We start from the raw sequence: 14,895 nt of genomic DNA on the forward strand, positions 1-14,895 counted from the left end.
AATGTCAGAATGGGAAAGAAAGGTGATTTAAGCAATTTTGAGCGTGGCATGGTTGTTGGTGCCAGACGGGTCTGAGTATTTCACAATCTGCTCAGTTACTGGGATTTTCACGCACAACCATTTCTAGGGTTTACAAAGAATGGTGTGAAAAGGGAAAAACATCCAGTATACGGCAGTCCTGTGGGCGAAAATGCCTTGTTGATGCTAGAGGTCAGAGGAGAATAGGCCGACTGATTCAAGCTGATAGAAGAGCAACTTTGACTGAAATAACCACTCATTACAACCGAGGTATGCAGCAAAGCATTTGTGAAGCCACAACATGCACAACCTTGAGGCGGATGGGCTACAACAGCAGAAGACCCCACCGGGTACCACTCATCTCCACTACAAATAGGAAAAAGAGTACAGTTCACTGTACTAAAATGGCCCCCACAGTCACCAGATCTCAACCCAATAGAGCATCTTTGGGATGTGGTGTAACGGGAGCTTCGTGCCCTGGATGTGCATCCCACAAATCTCCATCAACTGCAAGATGCTATCCTATCAATATGGGCCAACATTTCTAAAGAATGCTTTCAGCACCTTGTTGAATCAATGCCACGTAGAATTAAGGCAGTTCTGAAGGCGAAAGGGGGTCAAACACAGTATTAGTATGGTGTTCCTAATAATCCTTTAGGTGATTGTATATGCTTACAGTAATTTAATACATCAAAACAATAGACAACGATTGATAAAATCAACTTTTGTAACCTGTAGCCAATTTTTGGCTTCCGCAATGCCAGCCAAAATCAGACCAATAATTAAAATGACAAAAGAAAAAAGAAACCAATATGCATCATTATACTTTCTATCCAGGTAAAAGGTAGCACCAAATGTCTGTGGTAGTACCATAGTTTAATGATGGTATCATATTTTGCCATATTAATATTCATGTACTGTGGTATACAATGCTACTGCCAAAAAAAACACATGGTAGTATTGTCATGGTACACTCTAAAAAAAAAGGTTCTATATGGCACTAAAAGTGGTTCTTCATCGTAATCATAGAGGAATATAGCACCTTAGTCAGTGGTGCTATATAGCATCTTAGCAAAAGAACCGCTGAAGAACCACTGAAGCACCAAAATTGGTGCTAAACAGCACTTAAAAAGGTTCCCCTATGATTACGAGCCAAGAACCAATTTTAGTGCCATTTAGAACCTTCTTTTTTTTTAGAGTGTACATATAAAAAATTGTTTTAAATAAAACATGGAATACCAATAATGATATCTGAGGAGCATAAATAATTCTGCTATATTTGATACAATTTAAACAGTGAATAGGATGTACACAAAATAAACATCCTAATAACTATCCATTGACAAGACTGCTGGCACCAGGCTGTTAATCGGCCAAGACAATAATCTCAAAATTGCCTGAATCTAATCTGCCTGGGCCTATAACTACTCTGTGGTTCCTCAGTGAGTCCATCATGTGGTTTGAGACAGTCAGAGTTGATGTGTCTAGTTTGAGAGCACCTGATCCTTCATGTCTTATTACATCACAGCCAGAGCAGATGTACAGAACGAGACAGGCACAGCCCAGAGCTCCAGCAGAGGACGGGAGGGGTGGAAAGGGGGCGGCATTGTCAGAGCGAACTCAAGCATACGAGAACAGAGTTGCCAGGGAAACCGCCCTAAAAACCAAACGCCACCTCTCAGTCAAAGGAAACAGAGGTGAACGGTAGGTCATATGTGGCAGAAAAAGAGAGAGAGGCTGTCCTAGCAGGACAGAGACGGTGCACATGTTCTTTTGGTTCTCCTGCTGATCATAACAAGTTCTGTGACAGCATATCAGCACCTATGACACCCTCTCCTGCTGCCTGGCACCGCAGCCGCCCACATTAACATCCATATGTCTCTGATGTGTAGAGCTGCTACTAGTTTATAATAGCAGGGGACCATCAAGCTTAATTACACACAGACAGACACACTTGCCTTAAACTTGTCTTTGCCATACGCATACTGTGGTCTAAAAAGTATTTACAGGCCAATCTTTGTATAAAAATTCATAAATTATCACATTAGATTACAAAATGTCAAACCCGTCTGTAATTCGAATCCCACTGCGTTACGGTTCTACGTCACTAGAAAAGACATTTGCGTAATGCCTGCCTATGTTGTACGTTGTCCGCCCACGAACAACTTGACCAGCCCTTTCAACACGGGAGTCAGCTTGCTCCTCAGAATCACAACCTGTAAGTATGAATCATTATTGATGTATATATTTTCTACCGGGTGTTCAAAATACGTCGTTTTGTGTTTTATAATTGTGTAAGTGTCTTACTGAAATACTTCTGCTAAGCAGCTGTGGGCCACTATTACCTAAAACTGTGTCTATTAATGCAGATTGTCTGTCGTTCTTACTACTATGAGTAATGATAAATGATGGAGCAAGATTTGTTTTACAAACTTTAATGTTACATCAATTATTCACGTTAGTACTCAGCTAACATATGAGCTGTTATTGATACAGTTCCCGCATGTGCACCACAATAAATGAGAAATATACTCATGGGTTTGTTGATGGACATACTCTTGTTAACGCTGATGGTGAGGAATTACAGCTGCAACATCTAATAATGTACCTCAAAAAGAGTCACAGTGTATCGGTTGATACAGTAAAATTGATGCCACAGTTACTGTATTTCCAGTGTGTTCAATCGCTGAGAACTGAGGAAGCCTCCGGAGCTTAAGTTCAGTTATGGTAATGGGCGTTAAGCTTCCGACACACGCTGTAAGCGGTAGACCAATCACAACAGACTGAGCCATCTGGCCAATCAGAGCAGAGCATCTGATGAGTCGTTTGAGAATCATTAAAGGGGTGGTAAACCACGATTTCACTTTCCTAACTTTAGCTAGTGTGTAATGTTGCTGTTTGAGCATAAACAACATCTGCAAAGTTACAACGTTCAAAGTTGGAGATATTTGCTTTTAAAGAAATCAATTTCTAAGGACTACAGCAAGCGGCCAGTAGGGAATCCTAGACATTCCTCCAGGGTTGCTGACATCACCAGCCCCAATGTTTACATAAACCCCTCCTCCGAGAATATTAAATAAGGGGGGGGGGGCATTTTGTATTTCTGTGGGGAAAAGTTGTTGTCGTATAGTTAGTAGGCTGGAGTGTTGTTGCCGCAATGCCGACGAAACACTGTTATTTTCATCCTGATTGCAGCATATCTATGGATTGCAGGTCCACTTTGTTCAGCCTTCCTAGGGACGGAGGTGCGTTGCAGTGCGTTTAACATACAACATGTTATTTGCATGTGTGTATGAGACAGAGGGGAACAGGTCGCATCAATTTTTTTTATCTCAACAGCGAACTTGGCTTTAGTGTAAATTATTCTTTGATTAGAGCTTTTATGTATTGTTTATCTACAGGCATGCTAAACATGGTTCTGTGTGTGATTTGGCTACTAGTGTTCGTTTTGGGTTAATAGTTCTTGCGACAGATATTTGGCTATAATCGTTCTAAAAATACAAAAGTAACACTGCCATTCAGTAGCGATCACTATAGATCCGCAGTCTTTACTCTTGAGGACTGAACAGGTTCTGGTCGATCATCTTCACTAAAATTGTCTGGGTCCGATTCGGGCTCAAATTGGTATGGTTTTATTGACGGCATTGTTTCTAATAGCACAGTCTACCGGTAAAGGTAAGGGGCGTGACGTTTCCGACAAACGTGCACTAGGCGGTTAGCGAATCACAACACACTGGGCCAGCTAACCAATCTGAGCCCATTGCGTATTTTTGAGGGACTGGCTTCATACAACCCGGAAAGCATCAGACCGTTTTAACAAGGAGGGACAGAGCAGTGTAGAATAAAGGTAAAATATATGAAAAATAATGCAATTTTTTAAAAACAAAGCATGAACACATGTTACAGTGCACCCCACAAACACAATCAAGCCTTCGAAAGAATGTGTTTTACCACCTCTTTAAAAAATGTGGTGATGTGCAATGTATATTATGAGGAAATTATTGTTATAATTATTAGAATAACATTATTCTATTGTTAATGTTATTATTATTAATAATATGTTATTATTATTATTAGATAAAAAAGTAATTCATCATTTACAATAAGACCACGCATTACAACATTAAAAACGTTTTAAATTTTAATTTTATGTATATTTTTATACATATTTATAATTAGTTTCTTAAATTTCAGCTCAAACTTAATACCAAACAGTTGATGGACCCTGTTGACTTTCATAGTATGAAAAATACAATGGATGTCAATGGGGCCCATCAACTGTTACTGTTCGGTTATCAACATTCTTCAAAATATTTTCTTTTGTGTTCAGCAGAAGAAAGAAATCATACAGGTTTTGGAACAACTTAAGGGTGAGTAAATGATGACAGAATTTTCATTTTTGGGTGAACTATATACTAAATAAAACTGTTATAAAAACTATATGCTCACTGTTAAGTGGTTACAATCCTGTGAAATGTATTACACAATGTCGAAAAAATAACTAAATAAACACAAAAGTGATATTACAAATCAGACACTTGTGAATGTAGTCCCCTCCCCGCCGCCCCAACCACCCCGCACACTCAATTTTTACCAAAACAGAAATGCATGAATTGGTAACAGCATCAGCCACTAGGGGGTCACCTCCCAAAAAAGCTGACCCCCCAGAAATGATCAAATTACTTTGACACAAGCGCACATTTCCAACCCCAACGTGCACACATGCACATCTTTTCACCAGAAAAGCCTCTCATCTGTTTCGAGGTCAGCTCATATCCTGCAGGTAATGACAGACCTCATCCCTGTGCCGACAGGCCCCTGACGGAAAGAGCAGGGTGCATCAGGGTGGTTCTGAACCGAAGCGCCCTCTGTAATCTACCAGCAGCCATGGCCTTAAGCGCATACACCCACAACCAGCGTCTCTCAGCCGGGCTGAGACTCTTAACTGGAGGTTCTCCCATAACCACAGCCCTAAAATAGGGACGGAGCCAGAGTTAGAAAGAGCAAACCCAAAGCCTGGGTCCTAATCACACACTCCAGCTCCAATCATGTCAAACACAGTTATCTCCATCTAAACACGTGCTTTCCACAATTATTATCATTATCATTATCACACAGCTAAAGCGATCCTATATCAAAATAACATATCACTTCACCAAATGCCTGTCAATCAATTAATGGATGGATGGCTAGGTAGTGTTAAAACAAGAGCTGAGCACACAGCCGATGTTCTATAAATGACCTACAAGGACACACACACACACACACAATCGTATTGTGCTGCTCTGGCAGATTAACTGAACAAAAACCAAATCCTTCTCTCTCGTTGCATTCATATTTCCCTGTGTACCAGTGGAGGACATCTAATCTCTTCATGTTAATGCAGTCTGTTCACAGAGCACTGCCAACATCAGCCAGCACTGACACACACACACACGCAGAAGTCTGGCTCAGAAATGGTGAGGTAAATATTGTTCTTTAGACAGATTTAAAAGGATAGTTCACCTAGAAATTAAATTCTCCCTGATGTCGTTCCAATCCTGTGTGACTTTCTACTGTACAACACAAAGGGAGAATTCATGCATGTTTACATACAATCGGACAATGAACGGACACATTTTTTTTTGCACTGTTAAATATCATAGCAAATACATCGCAAATATTCAGTGTCCTCCAGTGACCGTAAGATGTAAATAGATATGCGCACATTCGTAAAACGCAAGATGTATCATGGCACTGTGCATGTACACAAGGTATTTTTTATTCCACTTAAGAAAGTAGTCAAATTGGAAGGTTAACATGGCTAAAATCTTCCAATTAAACTGATTTTTTAAAGATTATTTAAGATACACCACCCCTTTCAATTAGATTAGATGATTTGAATTGAGCTCAACAGGATTGATTGAAGACTTTCAGTCCAATTGAGCAATGAAACTGATTATTAACAGATGGTTGTATGTCAACGTACAGTATAGTGAGTTCTCAAGAACCGAATCAGTGAAATTTGTGAATGAATCAGTCGGACTGGTTTTGTGAATAATTTTTTGTGTGACTTTTGGTGTGTTCCTTGCACAGCAATATAGTATGGATATGGAATATTGTGGACAATATGATTCTCGAAACATAATAATTCGTATTTAATAATTTGTTAATGAATCCATCAAATGAATCTGACTCAAATGACCAATTAGTTCAATAAGACATCACTGCTTGATTTTTATGTGTTTCCCCAACAGCACTTGTATGGGAAAATAATGTTTTGGATTACCAAGCACGAATTGTACAGACATATGATACTTTTAGGATGTATTATGAAACAAAACATGTCACTTGATCATTTGTGAATGACTCAATCCAACTGGTTTTGTGATTCAAATCAGCCGATTCGAATGAGTGATTCGGACATTGCTTCTTTATTATCAGCTTGAATTGTTCTGTTTTCCTCACAGCGCTATTGTATGGCTTCAGAAAGTTTTGGAAAATCAAGTACGAGTCGTTTGATTTATGATACACTTATGATGGTTTTGCGTCCTATGTGAAGTTTGAAAGCCTCAAAGGCATGGAAAAGAGTAAACAGCACAGTCTAAATGTCTTCTTATCTGGGAAAGAAAGTCATACAGATTTAGCCTCCTGGGTGCCACTGTCCTCGTATATTTTATTGAATTTCTCTGACACCATACATGTCACAGTTTTAAGTCTGAATCCTGTACAGAGCACATTCAGGCCTTTTCAGAGATACCATTTGTTTCGAGGTTTCACCAGGACAACAATTTTCTAAATTTCAAATGTTCAAATCTCAGGAAAATGTTATGGGTTTTCTAATCAAAATATGACGTTCTGTTACAAAACAGGGCATTGATTTTATACATGTCCTCAATAGAGGACACCGGGACTTAAAGCGTTTTCATCAGGCATTTTGGGAGACACAACAAGTGAATATGGAAAGAAATTTCATATCAATATGTTACCCCTCCTGTTCGAACCGTCCACTCCAAGCGGGACTCGAACCTAGGTCCGCCGGCATGAGAGTCAGACGCTCTAAAAAGGAGGTTAAAGGTTGCAACCTCTAGCATCAGTCACTAGAGCATACCTTGAGATCAGAGGAGTGAGGTTTACTCACACACCGACTACTAGCTGGCCTCCGTTACAAATGTTCCTATAAAACATTAGATATTATTATGAAAATGTTGCCAACTATTACTCCCATTATTACACTTCTTTTTTCATTACATGTTGCTCCAAGAACACATTAATATGCAAATTAGATACAATGTATAGATACATTACATTGAATGGGAAAACCCATTTATGGTCATTTTACCCACATATTGCATAAAGTAAAATGTATAAAGTATATCAATTCATTCCGTTATATATTTCATAACATAGTTGAGAATCGTCTTAAAAACTTTTTGTTTGTTAAAGTTTGTTAAAAAAAATCCTGAAAAATGATTGGTGAATGAAAAAAAAATCCATTGTTTTTGTCTATACGTGTCATGTCATTTCATGTCATTTTATTTTTTTACACAACTGAGTCCCGTTGTCCATGTATGAGGACATAGCTTAAAATGAATAAAATATCATTTTTCAAAAACAATAAAAATGACATGTGTTTCTTATGCTCTAAACAATGTAATGACATGAAAAAAAAAAGCTAAATTCAGACTTTTTCTGGGTCTTAGGAGGTTAAAACAACATGAGAGTGAGTAAATGATGACAATTTGAATTTCTGGATGAACTATCCCTTTAAAATCTTGTGTCTCAATCTACAATTTTAAGCATGCATTTTTGAATATATCTGGCCACTAAATTTCCATGTGCAAACATTGCTTTAGTCCATCACAGCATGAGAAAACACGAGCAAACCGCACACAGAATGGATTCACTGTGCCTGCTGTGTCATTCAGCACTCAAACGCATCCTTGAAATTCAGCAGTGTTTGAATGAGGCTGAACAAGCTGTGCCCAGAACTCACACATTCACACACACATGTACCCTTGTGCTACACCTGCCCTATTTCTGGCCCAGCGCTCCCCTAGTGTACTGTCTGTCTGTTGACCTGTGGCAAAACTAAAGACCTGTCCTAAAAATAGACTGCCACATCACTATCACAATCCACTCTGCTGCTACACGGGATTGTTGTTGATGTATTCCGTATTCCCATTTGTAGTATAGGCCATTATGTTTTTCGTATTTGAGCAAATTTGATGTTTAATAATAGCATGTTTTTTCTTCAGTGTAATGTGTCTGGACAATGTGTTTGGTATTTAACAAGGTGTCTCTTTAAGAGAACAGGATGGTGAGGTTTAAAGGATGTTTATGCCAGTAGGGGGCATAACTTTCTTTGTGATCAGCTGTGGAAGCATCTCTTTTTTTCTGTTGTCGTTTTGGAAACAAGAATAAATCAGTTGGTTTAGAAACATGAAGATGTGTGTAGATACATTACTGACACAGATTTGCACCAAACCATGGAATTTACAGTCGAGACTGAGGGAAATAACATGATGAAATGTGCTATATTCTGCACTTAAAACCCAGCTGTATTCTTATTCTTGGGTAAGAAATAGTGTGGGCTGTATATAAATGGTGTGGTTTGTCTCTGAGGGTGCATTTATGGGCATATGCAAGTCTGAGAAATAGTTTTTGTTAACTAAAACTGTTCCGATTTTGTTAACAAAAATTTTTAAAAAGCCAATTACTAAAATTGACTACGCCACAACAGTAACAAACTAGTCTTCTTCATACAAAGTATCACAAATGGTCTCAAACTAAACTCTTGAATAAAATGTAAAGATTATACAGCATGTTACATGCAAACTTTGGCAAATTCAGCGGCTATAGTTGTTCTCGAACACAAGCCATCTGACACAAGATCTGAACAAATCCAGCCCGTATCACTGAATCATAACGTCTCCAGAGATGCCAGGGCGACAGTAGTCACACTTTACATTCATGATCAAGCTAAAACACAAAATAAGAGAGTAACAGAAAAACAGATGGAGATCATCTATATATGGAGGTTTATTCAAATAGAGGATTTTCTCTGTTCTCAAGGACAATATTAGGAAGAAAACAATCGTTTTAGTTTTAAAGGATAGGTTAAATAGAGTGAAACTATCAAGTTTCCGGAAGTAAATCCACCTGTTTGTTTTCTCCAAAGGGGAATTGATTTTTTAACAATAACTTATACACCATTAATAACGACTGTGAGCTATGAGGTTGAAACTCAATCTGTATGCAATCACATTATTCTCTAGAGGGAACAGCTGATTGGTTCCTACTGTATCAGTAGCCAATGAGCTCGCTGCGCAACCTTCAAATGCTTGGTCAGTATTTGTTCTAGCAGTTGCAACACGCTTTCAGAAACCCTCTCCTTCCCCAGCTCCACCTGCATAGATCTGCTATGGGTAATTCATGTACGCTATATTGTACAGCAGCAGCGTGTCGTGTCTGTATTGGCAGTAGCAAGTCCCATACTTGCTCTGCAGCAGCAGCATAGCAGATCTATTCCACCAAGACCAAAAATATCAACATTATCATGTCCATTACCAAACACTCTTGTAGTACCAAACACATAGAGAAATGTTATGCCCGCATTATTTCAACTTATTTTTTAAATCATATTGAACCGAATAATTCCAGCTGAAAAACGACATTACCCATTATTCTGCAGTCTCCAAATGCTCTAAAACTCAAATATTTGTCAGTAAACATTAAATATATTGTTTCTACATATATTTTCTACATATATATTATCAATGTCTTGAAATCAATAGATTTATTTTTCTCCATAATTTTCAATTCGATTACGTCATTCGCAATGCTTTTAGTTCTTTACCTCATTGAAGTTGTACCTTTTTCTGTCTGATTTTTCAAATATATTTCAAATAAAATTTTGTAATGTTGTGATTCTATAATAAATGTATAAAACAATTTGCTAAAATCAGTGAAATGTTGAGAATGATTTTTCAATTAATTTAGCACTTATGTGCCATTTTCTTTTTAATAGAAAAAGATTCCCTTACCCCAATATTGCCGTCATTAGTATCATGTCAAGAATGGAAAAAAAATCAGTTTTAATTAAAACCCATTCCATTTTTTTTTTTTTTTTTTATGACAAAGTTCGAAGTTAAAGGTGTTCTGTGTTATTTTTAGCGGCATCTAGTGGTGAGATTGCGAATTGCAATCCCTCTCCGCTCACCCCTCCCTTACGAAACACACAAAGAAACTACGGTGGCCGACACAGGACAAATATATCGTCGTCTGAGACGGTTTGAGCAGACGTCTGAGCAGATTGTTTAGGGCTACTGTAGAAACATAGCGGCACAAAATGGCGACTTCACTGTAAGGGGACCCCCGGTGTACGTAGATAGAAATGGCTATAAAAACGTAAAAAATTGGCTATAAAAAAAGGTAATAAAACATAACGGTTCATTATGTAGGGTCTTTATACACCACTGAAAACATTGTTATGTATATTATATTGCATTTATGTCAATAGATCCTCATAAATATTACACACTGCACCTTTAACTGACTGCATCCTAACTAAGGCATATCTAAGTATCCAACTTTCTCCAGAAATGTAAAAACATTATTACCATTCCAATCGACAAATTACACTTAAAAGTTGACCAGGATGTGATAATGCATCTATACTGTACGTATATGAAACAGTTTTTTCCAAGTAGCCAAAAGTGTCACTAACTGAAGAATCACCCACATTTACATGAGGATAAAATGAATAGCTGCAAAACAGAAGAATGAAAAAATGAGTTTGAAATCATGTTAAAAAGTGCCCAGAAAGACACTGAAAAATGAAACAAGAAGGGAACTAAACTTACAAGTATTACATTATGTCAGTCTTTGAGAGTATCTATTTATTTTGTGGCTTCCACTGAAGCACATCCTGCTCGGCAGATTAAATGTATCATGCTTTTCAGCTCTTAAGAAGCATATTAGGATGACACAAGCTCCTCTCAGCTGTTCCTCTAATGGTTTCGGCATAATTACTGATGGTATGGCTATCTGCCCGAGAACCCCACGTGAACACTTCCTGATGGCCGTTTTGGCACACTGACCGGAGTATTTGACATGAACCGCTGTTGTCTGATGTCCTGCGCTTGTCTCACATTCAGATAATGTGCTCTAATGAAGAAACTTCAGCAAATCCTGTGAGCAAATGACCCGCTGTGTCGGATTAGCACTGCGTCATCACTTATTTCAATACAGTGACCACATTTCCCTCGCCCACTGTCGTGACTTGGCCTAATGCCTATCTTGAGAGGCTCTCTAAAGACCGGAGGAAAAATGGACCTATAAATCTGGAAACAACATGGGAGGTTTAATGGTTAAGCCAAAGCTATCTTCCAATAATGATGCTTAACATCACGCAGGTGGGGAAGTAGTCATGTCTATTAGTGAGAAGCGCAGCTTAAAGGGACAGAAAAGGAAATTCTAAATATTTATTCACTCCAATGTTGACTTTTTAATCTTACAAAATGCTAAATGACTCTGAAGACTTCCAATATTGAGTCACATAGACCACTTTTATGATGCTTTTTGTAACCTTTTTATTGCATTTGCATGGTGCTCCATGGAAGAAGGAAAAAAACAAAGCGATTTGGAACCACATGAGGGTGAGTAAATAATACCCAAATGTTTAATTTTAGGGTGAAATCACTTCTTTAAGGAGCGATCATGATTTTAATGTTAACATAATCATGCATTTTTAAGTCATTGCGGGGTGTGCAAGTAAAAGCTCGGTCAGAATCTCACGGGACCACACCAACTTTTTTTGGAGAGTATGTTATTTAACACAACAACTACCAGTCCCTTGTCACAGACAATAATGCATTTTTTTAGCATGTATACCTGGTTGTATGGAGAACTATTCAAATAGGGTTAAAGAAACACAGACGTTCCAGCTGCCACACCTTGATCTGTGTTTTAAATTGCACACTAAATCACTCCATCACACTACATTTCTGAATTATGTGCATGCAGTCTTATCTACAAGTATGCACACCAAAACGTGGATTTAAGATAAAAATATAATCCCACGATGCTGTAACTGAAAATGCACCTTTCATTTTGAATTAAGGAACAGTAAACACTGACATATTCCTACACATGGATGCTGTAAGGCATAACCTCACTCAAACTGATGGCTGTTGTTGGCAACTGCATTTGTCAGAGGGAAGCTCTCTCTGGATAAGTGATCAACCATACGAGTCTAACACAGCCTCGTGCACATGCAAATATTATTCAAATCTCTCGTCTCCAATAGTGCTGCGAAATCAAAGCTTCAAAGCCAGAGGCAGTGCATTTCTGTGAAACAATTAATCAGTAAACAGTCTAACACTGAAATGGAGCAAACCCCTTCCAGGCGCACAAAGAAGCGTGTTAGGTGATGCTGATACACTCGCAGGCAAACCCTTCTCCCCCGTTACAGCTCTTTCCGTAACTTTTCCTTCGAAAGGGATATTTTTAATACTCACAATTCGGTAGTCTAACAGGTGAGTGCCTCCTTTAGCGCTATTTCCTTGTGAGTTTCCAGATATGTGATTTCCCTCGCCGTGTTCCGCCTCTCCGCCCCGCGTTGCAACTGCTGACGACGACGCTGAGTTTCTTTCCAGCACCAGCGCGCTTTGAACAGCTCCACTGACGTCACTCCCCGCGAAACCAACCGACGCCACGCCTTTCAACCCGCTGAGGCGGAGACCCCACCCAACAGACAGTGATTGGGATTTCGATTCATCCACGTGATTCGAATCTTTTGAATCAGTTCAATAAAAAGATTCGTTTAGTGACTGCATTTTTGGAGTAGTTTTGTTCTTCATTGATTTTCATTTTCATTACTATTGTTTGGTAACAGCATTGCAAAATGTATGGTCATTGTGGTTTTACTTTTACTAGAAATTCCAGCAAAAAATTAAAGCATGAACACTTCATAGCCACTTAATTTCATATGTTTCATCCATGATTGCTGACTCATGCAGATTGAAGGCCATCCATTAAAATATACTACATCTGAAAGGCTAAAGAGTTCAGTAGGATCACAAATATGCTTACTACCATTGTTGGGAAGGTTACTTTGTAAATGTAATAGGTTACAGATTATCCTATTTAAAATGTAATATGTAGTGTAACTATTTCAATTACTTTATTAAAGTAATGTAACTGATTACATTTGATTACTTTTTGATTACTTTTCTAATTTCCAGCACTTAAACACCTTTTTATCACTTGCCATGGTGGCAACTCTCAGACAGGTTTAGCCGCTTTCAGTGGCAATGTGGATTGATGTAATTGGCAGATGTGATGCTCTGCAAATTCAAACGAGAACCAATCAAAATTATCAGAATAGCATTGCTTTACTAAACGCCTTTAAATGGCATTATAAGGCATTGTGCACATCAAAAACAAGCAAAGCAACTAATTAATATTATTCAACATATCCTAGCTTTTTACAGAAAATATTCAAATGTAAGCCCTTTGTAATCATTAACATTTTCATAAGTAACTATAATTTAACCACAAATTTTTAACTGATTACAGTTACATTTATTTTGTAATTAAATTATGTATGTAACTAGTTCCCCAACACTTATTACAACAAAATTACAACAAAAAATACGCAAAAAACTTCTGTTGTGTTTTTCACGTACAGGCGACAGTGATTGCCATTCACACGATCTGTGGAAACGCTGTATTATGAATGCCAGGCCAGTAGCTGGCAATGTCACTTTGTAAACGGCACCGTTTTCACAAATTTGTTGGTTATCCGGAGACGATAACAGTATCGTTTTCAAAAACTTGCACTTTGAATCCCATTTTCGAACGTTTGCGTTCTCAGGCCTCCAAAACGGTGTTAAATGTCGTAAATATGAACGGCCAAAACGCATAAAACGTTTTTTTGTACATTGTTGCCGTGTAAACGTACTTTTTTCTAAAACCTAGTGAGCTGCCTCGCTGCTTACTGCCTAGATAGGCTGCTGCTTTCTAGCATTAACACTCCATATTTTATATGTTTCATGATTGCTGACTCACGTGCAGATTGAAGGCCTCCTGAACTTCCATAATAAGTTTGCTGGTGTAGTAGCCTAGGCCTGTTTACCTAGCTATAGCCTGAACCACCCAATGTGTTCAGGATTGAATGGGTTTTGTTCTGTCATGTGTCTCAAACCACTTCCTGAGTCGGAGTTGACCAAAGTCTTATTCTTAATACTCGTTATTAAAATTTAAGATGACTCTCACGTTTAGTTCGTTCATTATTTTTTTACGTAAATATCACAGTTCGCTTATTTGTTTCATGAACAAGATGCCTTGTTTGTTTATTTAGTTCAAGAACGAGGCTGCGCCCAAAGTCATCTACTCTCTTAAAGGGTTAGTTCACCCAAAATTCTGTCATTAATTACTTACCCTCATGTCGTTCAACACCCGTAAGACCTCCGTTCATCTTCGGAACACAAATGAAGATATTTTAGTTGAAATCCGATGGCTCAGAAAGGCCTCCATTGGCACAATGCACTTTACACTCTCAAGACCCATAAAAGGTACTAAAGATGTCGTTACAAAGTCCATCTCACTACAGTGGTTCTACAATAACTTTATGAAGCGACAAGAATAGTTTTTGTGCGCAAAAAAAAACATTTTCGCTTCGAAGCGTTATGAATCAGTGAGTCGATTCAGCGGTTTGGATCGCCAAAGTCACATGATTTCAGCAGTTTGACACGAGATCCGAATCATGATTCGACTCGCTGATTCATAACGCTTCGAAGCTTCATGATGCTGTCGGATGAAAATCGGTCATCACTATATAAGTCGTTATTTAGTTTTTTTTTGCGCACAAAAACTATTCTCGTCGCTTCATAA

General features: G+C 38.3%; 2 protein-coding genes across 3 annotated transcripts in view; one reads left to right on the forward strand and one right to left on the reverse strand.

Annotated features, from left to right (window-relative positions):
* The window catches only part of smpd3 (sphingomyelin phosphodiesterase 3), a 48,258-nt gene extending 35,591 nt beyond the window's left edge, over positions 1 to 12,667 (reverse strand). Inside the window, exon 1 of one of the 2 annotated variants that reach the window (XM_079809986.1) lies at positions 12,519 to 12,667. The gene's annotated coding sequence lies outside the window, so the exon portion shown is untranslated. The remainder of the gene's footprint in view (positions 1 to 12,518) is intronic. The other variant, XM_079809987.1, reaches the window with a different exon arrangement.
* The window catches only part of LOC307121829 (uncharacterized protein), a gene marked incomplete at its 5' end in the record, with an annotated part of 38,011 nt that continues 24,587 nt past the window's right edge, over positions 1,472 to 14,895 (forward strand). Inside the window, one exon of the mRNA XM_079809585.1 lies at positions 1,472 to 1,722. Coding sequence (XP_079665711.1) covers positions 1,472 to 1,722 — 251 coding nt within the window. The remainder of the gene's footprint in view (positions 1,723 to 14,895) is intronic.

This window comes from Gobio gobio, assembly GCF_949357685.1.
Source record: "Gobio gobio genome assembly, chromosome: 25".
NCBI classification, from domain to species: Eukaryota; Metazoa; Chordata; class Actinopteri; order Cypriniformes; family Gobionidae; genus Gobio; species Gobio gobio.